General features: G+C 41.0%; 1 protein-coding gene and 1 long non-coding RNA gene across 3 annotated transcripts; one reads left to right on the top strand and one right to left on the bottom strand.

Annotated features, from left to right (window-relative positions):
* Window positions 1–296: 296 nt before the first annotated feature.
* On the bottom strand, window positions 297–11,152 carry LOC125717120 (myocyte-specific enhancer factor 2B-like). 2 transcript variants are annotated; one of them, XM_048990098.1, is made up of 10 exons: window positions 11,078–11,152; window positions 10,221–10,287; window positions 6,576–6,668; window positions 5,629–5,832; window positions 4,200–4,331; window positions 3,650–3,788; window positions 2,657–2,787; window positions 2,396–2,462; window positions 1,806–1,908; window positions 297–1,296 (listed from the first exon to the last, which is right to left on the bottom strand). In XM_048990098.1, exons 1-10 carry the CDS (start codon window positions 11,143–11,145, stop codon window positions 1,095–1,097), a joined length of 1,206 nt encoding a protein of 401 aa, XP_048846055.1. In that variant the 5' UTR covers window positions 11,146–11,152; the 3' UTR covers window positions 297–1,094. The 2 variants fall into 2 exon arrangements, with proteins under 2 accessions (XP_048846055.1, XP_048846057.1); XM_048990100.1 differs by lacking the exon at window positions 11,078–11,152 and adding an exon at window positions 10,379–10,472.
* On the top strand, window positions 3,191–3,625 carry LOC125717121 (uncharacterized). Its single transcript, XR_007384479.1, has 3 exons — window positions 3,191–3,279; window positions 3,373–3,434; window positions 3,497–3,625. It is a non-coding gene; the product is annotated as an uncharacterized LOC125717121 (long non-coding RNA).
* Window positions 11,153–12,524: the final 1,372 nt, after the last annotated feature.

Here is a 12,524-nt window from a genome sequence, read left to right as displayed (position 1 = left end):
GTGTCTGAGAAGAGCGTCTGGCTTCGTGAACTTGAAGGTGACGGGACTGACATATCTATATAATTACATTAATTAAGTGCGTCTGCTCGGAGGCCCAGTCTGTTGCTATAGGGACGGTGAAGCTCCGCAGACCGGCGCGGCTCTCAGGGGAGGGGCCCCGATATCGGCCCCCCCGGTTCCTTTCTATTTGGAGAGAGAAAACGATGTTCATCCATGTGTGAATGGAATAATTTACAGAACACGTTAGGAAGATGAATGTGCGCATGTGTGGGGAAAAAAAACACGTCATAATATAATAATTAATATATACTTTATTAAAATCTAGTATTGTGTTACTTGATTTATGTAATTAAATGTTTAATGCGCTTGTGTTTCAAAATTACGCGCACAAAGCCAAAACGAATTTCATCTAAGCAAAAAAGCAGCGTCATTGTCGCAGGAGAAAAGACAGTGGGGCTGCTTGTGCGCCTGTTTCATCCTGCCCGTGCATTACTTAAAGCTAATAAGACACCGCCATACCGCCACACTGAGCTGTTAAACTTTCCCAGGCTGTTCCTTTAGATGTCTCTTTTGTCAGCAAGAATAAAGGAATCATTAATGAAAGGCAAACTTTTGATCTGCGTAGAATTAGCATAACCATTAGCATTGGGACCGTAAATGGGACCAAGGTGCCGTCTTGTGGGCTTTCATGCAGATATGTGACTATAGAAGGGAAAGTTATAGGGAAAATAGACAAAAAAAAAAAAAAACAGATAATAGCAAACATTATATTTAATTAGTCAAGTAAAAACAATGTCTCCGAAATCCATTATTAAAATTGTTCAGTTAAACTGAATAAAATTATATATTTATAAATGTGTATACAATATCATGCGGCAAGTACAGCACAGAACACTTTAAAAGCACTTTAAAAGCGAAAGTGTATATAAAAGTTCCCTTAATCCGATCTCCAGAGAACAATAATGTAACTGCGGCATCAGTTAGAATGACTGGCAGTAGAGACGTTATTTCAGACAGGCAGCGCTTGGAAACTCCTTGTGTGCAGGACAAGGTCCTGCGACCTGTAGCCGCTACTCGGGGAATCCGGGTTTCTCTCACATGTGAGAGTTTGGCTGAGCCGCCCCTTTGGGGGCGACACCCCCAGTCACCGAACTGGGGTAGCGAGTGTGGGGTGGGTGTGGAGAGAAGCTAAGCTCAGGTGAGAGCCGCTCTGATTTGATGCTGAGGTTGAAATGGGAGTGGAACGCTGATTCTGTGGAGGTCACTGCAGAGAAATGGCGCCCCCCTGTGGATATCCTTCAAAACAAAATCCCAAAGACGTGCCTTAGAAAAACTACTAATTTTCACTATTGCGTGATAAGACTTAAAAACATTATTGACAGGTATGTATCAAAAGAGGTTTTAAGAATTATCACTTGCAAACCAAAAATGCATGTGAAGAAGTTGTTAGTAAAATACACTGCTGTATAAGGCAGGAATTCTCTGTCAAATTCAGTGAAGCTCAGTAAACTACACCACTGGATATTTTTTTAAATCAAGCAGTATCCGGAATTCAGCAAATAAAACAGAACCTAAGCTATTTTTACTCTACAATACATTGTGACTTTTGTAATTCAGAACTGCTCTTTCTTTTGTTGTATGATGCAATTTACTGAAATACCCAACTCACAAACTGGAGAGACTGTTGAAAAGATTTCAGGGGATGGAAACAACCTTTTTGCACCGTGTTTATACATTCTTATTAAAATATAGCCCATATTTCCACAGAGACCATGTAATGTAAAGTCACGTAAAGTTAGGCTTACCCCCCCCGGCTGCTAGACAACATAAGCTCTTCCTGGTCGTGTGATTCTCGCAAGGGGCCAAACGCGCTGTTTCGTGGACTTGCAGAGCTCAGGCAGAGGTTGTCTAAGGAGACGCAAGCAAGTGGAAGATCATCAACCCTCACAAATATCGAAGATCTGTTACTTAAAATAACATCTCAGCATGTTTTATGAGAGGAGGATATAAGAAACATTTTGCTTTCTTTTGTATCATGTTATTTGTTTTGACTTCAAATGCACACACACAAAGTAATGGTGGGATTTGAAAAACATATTAACTGTCTCACAATAAGTTAATTGAAAGTGTAAATGTAGGCTGTGACAGCCGAGAAAATCGTTGGACTCAGTTTACAAAGCTGGATTTGTGACATTCAGTGAGCCCTTATAGAATCTGCATGATGTACAGGTACAACTTTATTTCTAGTTCTTTAACTGCAGTTTGATCAGCTCTAAATAACTCAGACACACATAAGACCTGTGCATTCAGGGGTCCATTAGGACTAGGGGTGAGAACTACATAAAATAAAATGATCAGAAATAATTGAGAGATGGCTACTTGGAGGAGAGCCTACATTCACTCAGGCTGTGTCCCAGCAGCCCTGTCTTCCCTTGGGCCAATTTTCGCTGGGTTGGTACCAGCTGCAAAAAGGAGGGACCAGTTGTGAGCCACCAGCATCCAACAGAAGACAACATTTTTGCACAGAGAAACATCTTCAGTGCCTCCTAATTGGTAACTGTGCACAGATAATGAAGATACTTTGACTTGACTTTGACTCGACATTCTAGAATCTCTACATTACAGAGGTTTTTTTTATCAGTTCTTGATGGGCAACCTCTCTCACTGCACTGCTGTGGCTGGGCTGCCCCTCAAGCTGGAAGGACTGAGATCTCCTACTGTCGCCCACGCTGAAAGGGACAGACATCTTCATCTCCTGGGATTGGCTCCAGTTGCTATGGGGGAAGCCTGCAGAACCAGTTCATTCAGAGAAGCAGTGTAACAGGAAACGTGAAATCAGTAAGATACTATTTGCAGCACAAACATTGAGAAGAAAAACAACTATTTTTAAAACTTTCTGTTGAGGAACACCTTAATGTATGCAACATTTATTTTTCAGACATCTCTGAAACGCCTCTGTTTTCGCAATGAATTTTAAATAAGGGATGCCATAATAAAAATGAAAAATAATTATCACAAATATGAAATATGGTTGTAGTGGTGTAGTTAGACCTATTTTAGGGGGCTTTAACCCCCCCCCCCCCCCCCCCCCCCAAAAAAAAAGTCAAGTCAAGTAGGTCTATTGGTCATTTCAGCCATATATAAAGTATGCAGTGAAACGAAACATTGTTCCTCCAGGACCAAGGTGCACAAAAAAAACAAAAGGACAGAAACAACACCAGACTACACAGTGCAGTTTACAGGACAAGGTAGCAAAGTGATAGCCGTTTGCAGGACAAGGTAGCAAAGTGATAGCCGTTTGCAAGACAAGGTAGCAAAGTGATAACCGTTTATAGGACAAGGTAGCAAAGTGATAGCCATTTGCAGGACAAGGTAGCAAAGTGATAGCCGTTTGCAGGACAAGGTAGCAAAGTGATAGCCGTTTGCAGGACAAGGTAGCAAAGTGATAGCCGTTTACAGGACAAGGTAGCAAAGTGATAGCCGTTTACAGGACAAGGTAGCAAAGTGATAACCGTTTACAGGACAAGGTAGCAAATTGTTAGCCGTTTACAGGACAAGGTAGCAAAGTGATAGCCATTTTCCCTGACAAGCATTCACAACACGGTAAAAAGGCTGCACTTTTCCCTACTGGGCCAGGCATGTGCCTTACCTGAGTGAGGCATCACTAAGGAGCAGTGAGCGCCGGCTGGCAGTCTTTGAGACCCTGGGCTCGGTTTGGCAATCCCCACAAAAGGAACCCCATTCTCAGTGGGCAGGGAGCCCCCTGGAGGGCTATCCAGAGCCTGTACCTTTAAAGAGAACAGCAAATGGAAGAGAGAGGAAGAAAAAAAGAGAAATGACTTATTTGATGAAACAGCTCATTTTCTTCAGTGAGACCAGGCAGTAAATGGTTTACTCTATCTGTTTTAGAACAGATTGTGAGAAAACCACCATGCATGTAGATCCTGACATCCTCTGTCTGCCTGGCCATGTGGGTGTGATCTGGTCTCACCCACTTGTGAAACACTTGATTTGCATTTCTTTTTTCGGTAAAGTGTGATCTCCCCTGAGACCATTAGCATCAAAGCACAAAAACGATACTCCTCGCAGTGCCTTGGGTTAGCGCGGTTTGCTAAAAACTAACACCTTTGCTTTTGTTCAAAGTGCATGCTGAGCGGGTCAGCAGCGTTTAATAAGCTAGCTTGGGGGTAGGTGTTTACATTCTGGCGTCTGTGAAAGTGGCAGTGCGCTGTCCCCATTCCTGCACCGAGCCCCTGGCACCATGGGGCATTTGTGTGTGTGCCATCCTCTTCCCGCTGCCCTCTGCTGGTGAGATTTTTCCGGCGCAGGGTCTATGGTGCAGAGGAAGAGTTAAATTAAAGACTTTTTAAGACCTTTTTAAGACCATTATGATTGCAATTCAAGACCTATTTCCCATCCACACTGGCAAAAAATATGAAGGAAAATCAAAGTCCCAGAATTGCTCGCAGAGTAAATTAATTTATTGATATTCAACATGAACATTCAGCTTTTTTTTTGGTGAGAGGAGACACCATGTTAACCCACACACCACATCGCAACACACTGAGCTGGGTGTGCTGCGATAAAACTCTGACCAAGCTACGCAGTTTGCAGTTAATGAGTAGCGGGTAGTGGTCATTAGTTCCATGCTGGTTTCGTTCTGTAGTTTTGTTGAAGCATATACATATATATACATTTTTCAACAAAACATATGTAAATGCCATACTTAAGTTAATGCAACTTTATAAAAGTACAGTAGTCCCCCAAAATCAGTGAGTGATACAGTCTAAGACAATATGTAGCCAAAACTGTGGATAACAGCGAATCATCCGCTCACCCCACATATTACATGATTTTTGTGTACAGACATATGGTAAAGATTAACTGATAAATCATACATGGTAAGACATTAGTGACATTAAATGCAGTGATAGTACTGTACACTGTACATTATTATCCAGTAGCGTACAGTCCGGCACTCGCTCCAATGAAAGGGATTCTGATGTTTTAGACTAATTCTCGAGAGACGACAGAGCAATGAAAAAATATGTATGAAGGGAGGAAGGAGTGATGAAAAATACTGCATCGTGTACCTGTACATAACCTCAAATAGGAAAAATTTGTTTAAAATTATCTTAGCAGCCCGTCCTCACGAGGGGCGGAATTTTAAAACTTATGAACCGTTCTATAATTTCAAACTGCAGATAACTGAAACCACGGATCACACTGTAACATTGACTTAATATTCCAATCAATTTTCAAGACCTGTCAAAATCGTATTTAAGACATTTTGAGGCCGAAAATTCAGATTATTGAATTTTGGACTTTTTAAGGACCCACGGAAACCCTGGAGCGAGAGAGAGAAGGAGAGAGAGAGAAAGAGAAGGGGAGAGGGAGTGAGAGAGGAAGGAGGGGGGGGGAGAGCGAGAGAGAGAGAGAGCGAAAGAGAGTGAAAGGCAGAGGGAGAAGGAGAGAGAAGGGGAGAGAGAGAGAGAGAGAGCGAAAGGCAGAGAGAGAGAGAAGGGGAGAGAGAGAGAGAGAGAGGGAGAGCTCAGCAGCAGAAAAGACGCCCATCAAGACAAAACGCAATGAACGCTTGGGTAATGTGCAGAATGCGGGGCGTGGCACCTGCAGTATGTCCGCATTGGTGCGGTTTTCCTGAGGCTCGCTGAACGCCGTATACTTCAGCAGCACCTGGTCCATGTTGCTGCTGGCGTACTGGTACAGGTGGTTTGAGTGGTTGAAGATGATGAGGGCGATCTCACAGTCGCACAGCACGCTCAGCTCGTACGCCTTCTTCATCAGACCGAACTTGCGCTTCGTGAAGGTCACCTGGCGAGTATTACAATGGGAGCTTTCCCTTTGATACACCATTCATACACAACTGTGCATATTTAAATTACAATGGAAAATATAAACATATCCAAAAATATTTCGAAAGTTGGACTGAGAGCTAATAGCAGTGATGTTTTGGCAGTGAGGGGCTAAGTGGGTTACACCTTTCTATTCACGTTCTGAAGGTCGTCTGCTCGAGCTGTGGCACATGTCTCTGTTTGGCCCTTGAGCGAGGCCCTTAACCCCCCACAATTATCCAGGGGTGCCAGATAAATGGTCAGATACTGTTTCATTCTTAACAGTGTGTGTATATTTATGTGTGTGTCTCAAAGAAGAACAAGACAGAATATGTCAAAGAAGCATTTTGAGGTACCTGTACTTGTGTTAGACCGTCTTCATAAATACCAGAATTTCATTTACTCAGTGGACACTTTTATCCAAAGCAACATACAATCAATGAAACAGGGTCAGTCGATCCCTGAAACAATTATAGTTTATGGTTTTACTCAAGGCCCCCCTCAGTGAAATCAAACAGACAAACAAGGGATTTGAACTGGCAACCTTCTGGGTACAAATACACAGGCCTATGCAAACAGATGCATATCACACCTTTTGCCCTGTCAGGGTTTTGTTTAGCAGCTTTCTTTACTTGATTTGGAAAATCCTTTACATGCTTGATATCTTCAAAAGGCCTGGAAGCAGTTACAAACAGTCAAAACAAACTGGGACTGGAGCTTTACCTGTCGGTTTCGCTGGTCCTGAATCTGTGAGATCTTTATCTTCTTCCTTCCCATTCCTGTCCTATCAGTCACTTTCTGGGATAACTTCTTATTCTACGAAAAATCTGGACATGCTCAGTTTCTTCACAGTATTTATTGTACATTTCATAACGGCTATTCAATTACAGTTAATTACAAGGACCAGGGACCAAAAATATTCCTTTATGCTATCAAGAGACTGAAAACAACCTAAGACCTAATCAGAGGTGGACAGTTCAAGTCCAGAGAGTACAAATCTAGACCAAGATTTTGTGTCAACCAACCAGTTCAGTATAACGAGTCACAGTCACAGAGTACTCAACTGGTTGGTTGAAACAAAATCTTGGTCTGGATTTGTACTTTCTGGACCTGAAATCTCCACCTCTGGATCTATCAGTCATTATTAATTCCTTTTCAGTCATGTACATTTCCAAAATAGTTGTTTTGAAACAATTCATTTTTTACACTGATTTTTCAGACTCCAGTATAAAACACAAAAATTGATCAAAATCTCAAAGCAAAACTGAGATTGTGCATATTGCACCCTCTTGTGCGTAACTAAGTTACACCACAATGCATTGTTACACCCCTACAACATGTATCCTCATATTTTTGAATCGTGAAATATCATGTCATGGTGTACTGTTCAAGTACATAATCAAGAAAAAAAGATACATAAACTCATTCAAAACATGCAGAAAACCCAGATTAGTCTGGAACAAATGCGGATGGCTAAGTCCTTCAGATAATATTGTTATACAAAATGAACAATTGCTCAATGATGCTGTCACTATGTTCTCATCACTGCTTCTCCAAACTGACTCCCCATCGCAGCCTATAATCAGCGTAAGAGCCCTTCACTCTATTTTTCCACTGCCTACTCCCACCTCCCTCTATGTCTCACTTTAAAATAGGCTGTATTTTCACAATGTTGCCTCTCCATAAGCCTCAAGGGCATAGACTTGGGTAAGAATGGTAGGAACATGTCCCTACCAATATTGTGGGGAGGGGGCAGAGCGTTATTTGGGGCTGATTTGGTCCCTAGCGATGTGAAAAGCTAAACCTATGCCCTTAATCAGAGGTGGAACACTCAGATCCAGAAAGTAAAAATCCAGATAAAGATTTTGTTTCAACCAACCAGTTGAGTATAAAGAGTCACAGTCACAGCATACACAATTGCTTGGTTGGAAGCAAATCTTGGTCTGGATTTTTTACTTTCTGGACCTGAACTATCCACCTGCTTCCTGGCTACATTCTTCTGTATCCCAATGTAAATACCATTCAGAAGCCACCAGTCTACAGCTCTACAATACTCTTCCTCTCACTATCCAACCATAGACAAATGTGTGCTGCACAGTCAACATATTTTACGGTTCTGTTTAATCAGTGTAGAAAGAATGTTTTTAGTCTTTTAAGGTTGTATTTTTCATGTTTTCCTAAGCTTGCATTCTAACTTGTAGGCATATGACTAGTCAAATGGGGTAGTGTGTGGCTAAGTACCCATGATTGGCTGGTTGCTGGTTCGACCCTGACGTCAGCAGAAAAGTCACATGTCTGTGGGCCGTTGAGCGAGGCCCTTAACCCCCAGCTCCAGGGGCACTGCTGCCGGAAGCTGCCCTTTGCCGCCAAGCTTGTTGTCACCTATATATGTGTCTGTGTGTCATGGCGAGCAAGATGGGGTAGGTGAAAAGAGATTTAAGAAATTTCCCCACGGAGATCAAAAAAAGTGTTATTAAATGCAGCTCGTCAGAAGTCAACATCACGTTTTTATTTCCGTCAACTGCACTTGTTTTCTTGTACACAGGAGTTACAAGCAATCTCTGGATGAAGTCTTCGCCCAAATAAAGAGATATTAAGAAAAGACACCAGAGCAGAACCACAACTTTTAGCAAACCTCAAACCTCTGAACTGATAGTCCACAATGTCAAAGCAGAGGGACAGAGGTCAAAGAAAATACATTACAATGCCGTCTCAACTAAACAGGGATGTGAAGAATATTGTCTGAATGTATGACTGGATACCAGAAATATTCCCCCAATGGGACAGGTGTCTCTCCTAAATTTAGCATCAAACTGTGTTTCAGGGACCTTGCAGTGGATTCTGAATGATGGATTTATTCTCTAATTGCTTGTCAATGACTTCAGGAGTGATCCTGATTGGTTAACACATTTGGTGTCTATGTACTCATGAGCTCATTATTGGATAGTTCCCACAGAGTGACATGTGTGGGTGAAGGAAAATCATACTTCCAGTGTCAGACGCACCATTTAAAAATTTTAACAAAGTATTCACCCCTCTGTCAGTGCACTATATGCTTACAGTCTTGCTTTTGTAAATTATCCAAGGGTGACAAATACAGCTCTGGAACAAATTAAGACACCACGGCAAATTTGTAGTTTCACTCATTTTTCAGTTTATGCATATGTGCATGTGTAAAGTACACATTTTTTTCCATAAACTCCAGCCTGTCTCTTCACTGCTTCTTGTAGATGAAGGGCTTCTTCCTTGTTTTATGGGTCTTAAGTCCTGCTTCTAGAAGCCTGATACGAATTGTCCTAGCAGTTCAGCTCACACCTGCACTTAATATTTTCCATTCCTTTTGAAGGTCACTTGATATCATCTTCCTTTTTATTAAGCACTGCCGGATAAGTTGAGGGCCATCACTGGCATTAGAAAGTCGCTTCTCTACCTGGCTAGTTTCTGGTTGTTCCCAGTGTTGCCTTCTTCACCTTATTCTTGTGTGCTGCTGTCTTAGATATTATGAGCCTGGAAGCAGCCAGCTGCTCAGTGTAGCCTTCAGCCAGCAGAGCCAGGATTAAACCAGGATTAAAAAATGCAGATTTCTTTTTTTTTTTTTAAATATAGAATGGTCTCTTAATTTTTTCAGAGCTGTGTTTCCTCTGCATTTAAGACTGCATATTTGTCTGCCCCTAAATATATTCATATTTCAAAAAAATCTTCCAAAATACCAGATATTACTGTAAACAACTCTAGGAGATTTACATTATCAAGCAGTGTAACTGGGTCTAAACTGCATTTAGATACACTACAAAAATATCAACCCTGTGTGGGCTAACTTATAAACTATAATGAATAATTATTCCTGCAAATCAGAATCCTTCGACCCGGAGCTGCATTTAGATATTTTTAAAAAAGATATTCATACTTTAGATTAACTAATTCACATGTGACACATCTGATGGTCATACACAAACTTATAATATTTAGGAAAAAAAATGTTCACAGCTTCTTTAAGTGATGTCCCCGTATAAATATTTTTCACTACACGGGTGCTGTTCTGTGTTAGTACATTTAAGCAAGATATAGACAAATAATGATTTGAAAAATGTAATTAGGCCTACCCTTAATCTATTATTGTTAGAGTATATAGAGTATAAGTCTGTACAACCCATATAAGATACTCTGCATATTCAATAAAATATTACATATGACATAAATATGGATATGTAACTAAGTAACGCAAACTACAGGTTATTTATTTGAATACCATGGTGTTTTAAGTACACTTTTAATCAAGTTTTAATAATGATACGTGCCATTTCATAAACATTGAACTACCTACGCATGCTATTTAAATATTAAGATTAAATAATAAGTATTCCTCACCTGTTGCAATTCCGTCGGACCTCCCTTGGCACCCTTCCTGCTCCTTGGACCCAGTCCTCTGGCAACCCTGAATTTAAGTTTAACTTTAGATATATATATAAAAAATCTAAATAAGAAAAAAACTTCTGTAATAACTGCTGAAAGACTTCAGAACTAACCTATTAAAAGACAACAGTGTGTATCCCGCATGTAGTTATTTGTGGGATGCAGCGATCAACTGTCAAAATCGTCGGTGCTCGAGCTTGTAATTCAAAGAGCAGCGGAGGTCTGCTGACGGCGCGGCGGGGCTGTCAATCACCGAAGCTCGCCATCCCATTGGCTGAGAGGCTTTCAAGCCTTGATTATATGAAAATTTTTACGCAGACTTTATGTCGTACCCTGCCTTTCACTAATAATGGTACAAATTTTAGCGTAATTTTTACTTTTGAATTTGATACCACTTTCAAAAAATCTTTTTGCGGCTTCTTTTTTTTAAATTTTTTTTACGAAAATTAAGAATATTCCATGAAAATTATGAAGGGGAAAGAATTCTCATAAAAACTCTCCGCGTTTCTGTGTAAAACGTGATTTCGATCTGATAATTTTCATGTGTCGTATTGTCACATCGGTTGAAAAGAGAACCATGATTCCGCGCACTTCAAAGGGACATTACAAGTCTGACCACAAGACTCACGTCATTCTCTGCGGTAGATTTCACAGCCAAGCCAAATTAAGAAATGTCTTTTATTTTCTACATGAAATGCATTACAGTACATGTTCTGCAGAATATCCTAGGGCACAGACACACAATGGATAATTTAGAGACGCCAATAAACAATTGCATCTTTTTTTGTACTGGGAGTAGAAACCAGGATTACCCAGAGGAAAGGCTCCCGTAGGCTGTTGCGCTCCAGTTGTTTCGGTAATTCTCTTTAAAGTAAGTCATTGCAGGAAAGCTATGTTTACTCGGGTTAAAGACGTTGAAAACACGGTGACTTCGTTTGTTATACTATAATCCTATGATAACTTACACCTACATGATTTCCTTCTCACATAAGCAGTTTAAAGGTGGATGTAGGCAGCGGTGTAGGCCTAATTCCGATTTCCTCCGACTACTAAAAAAAAAAGTCCATTCTTTACTTATATGATCCGTGCCTAAATATTTTCAGCCAGTTACATGTATGGGGTGGCTTTAAAGGCTGTTTTTTAAAGTTTAGCTAGAAATGTATTCCTTTCTTTAATGATTTTATCAACCTTTGAATATCCTGCGTTAAACTAGAGTATTGAAGCTCAGGGGTGCCACTACACATTTCAGACCCCATAAAAGCAAATCATATTTGGCCTCCAATCCAGACTAATCTAAAAAAATGTTATGGCCATGCTCATCCTAATACTGCCTATCTCCCCCCCCACCCCACCTTCAAGCTTATAACAAGAAACATTGTTCTTTGTTGAATACCTTTTTATTTGTTGGATTGAAGTGGGCAAAACAAGGAAAGTCAAAACCTCACGCTGTATTTGTAGATACAAGTCATACTTGAAAAACTGACTTTTGGCATGGTTACTGAAGCTGCCACAGACATAACACAAATTTGGTCCAACCTTCTTTTGCTTGGTGGAGAATCCTTAACACCAACTGACTGACACCCAGTACATCTAGCTAGGGAACTACTTCCTGACCATCCTTCTAATGCACCGGAGTACATGTAGTCATTCGACCTAAGCACTTCAACACAAAATAATTTGCAAAGAAGGATGAGGTCAAGGTTGCCGGTAGTTTCCGTAGAGAGCTGGAAAACAATGAAAATGAGTGATAAACCAGGAACAAGGTCTGAATAAACAGCAGTGGGAATAAAGCACTGACCCAGTTTTGAAGTATATGAGTAACATTCTGCGAATTGTGCTTCCTATCGACGGCGCTGAACTTCTCAGTCTGTCACAGAACAAACAACTGGGGGTACAGCTAATGGTCACGGTTGGGGGCCCAAGGAAACGCTCTTTAAAATATGAAACGAACCCAAGTTCAAAGACTTGCCTGTTTCTTCTCAGCTGCAGGAGCTAAGAAAACCCTAGGTGAGATCGCATGTTCAGATTGCACACTGTTTCCCTGAAACTGCTCACTTCTGCTTTCAGGAGGACTGGGGTATTTGCCGTTTCAATGCTTGCGGTGGTACTGGCAGTCTCTGAAATAGGCCATCTGGTCACATGTGACTCATGTGTGAATACTGTGTTGGCTGTGAGCTCCTACAGAGTAATCTGAAGATCTGTCTTTATCCACCACACCTGATGGTGTGCTGAGCATATTAGCCATGACTTAAAATAAGT

Source organism: Brienomyrus brachyistius, chromosome 21 (genome assembly GCF_023856365.1).
Source record: "Brienomyrus brachyistius isolate T26 chromosome 21, BBRACH_0.4, whole genome shotgun sequence".
Taxonomy (NCBI): domain Eukaryota; kingdom Metazoa; phylum Chordata; class Actinopteri; order Osteoglossiformes; family Mormyridae; genus Brienomyrus; species Brienomyrus brachyistius.
Note: the sequence above shows the minus strand (reverse complement) of the source record. Positions and strands in the feature narration are given on the sequence as shown.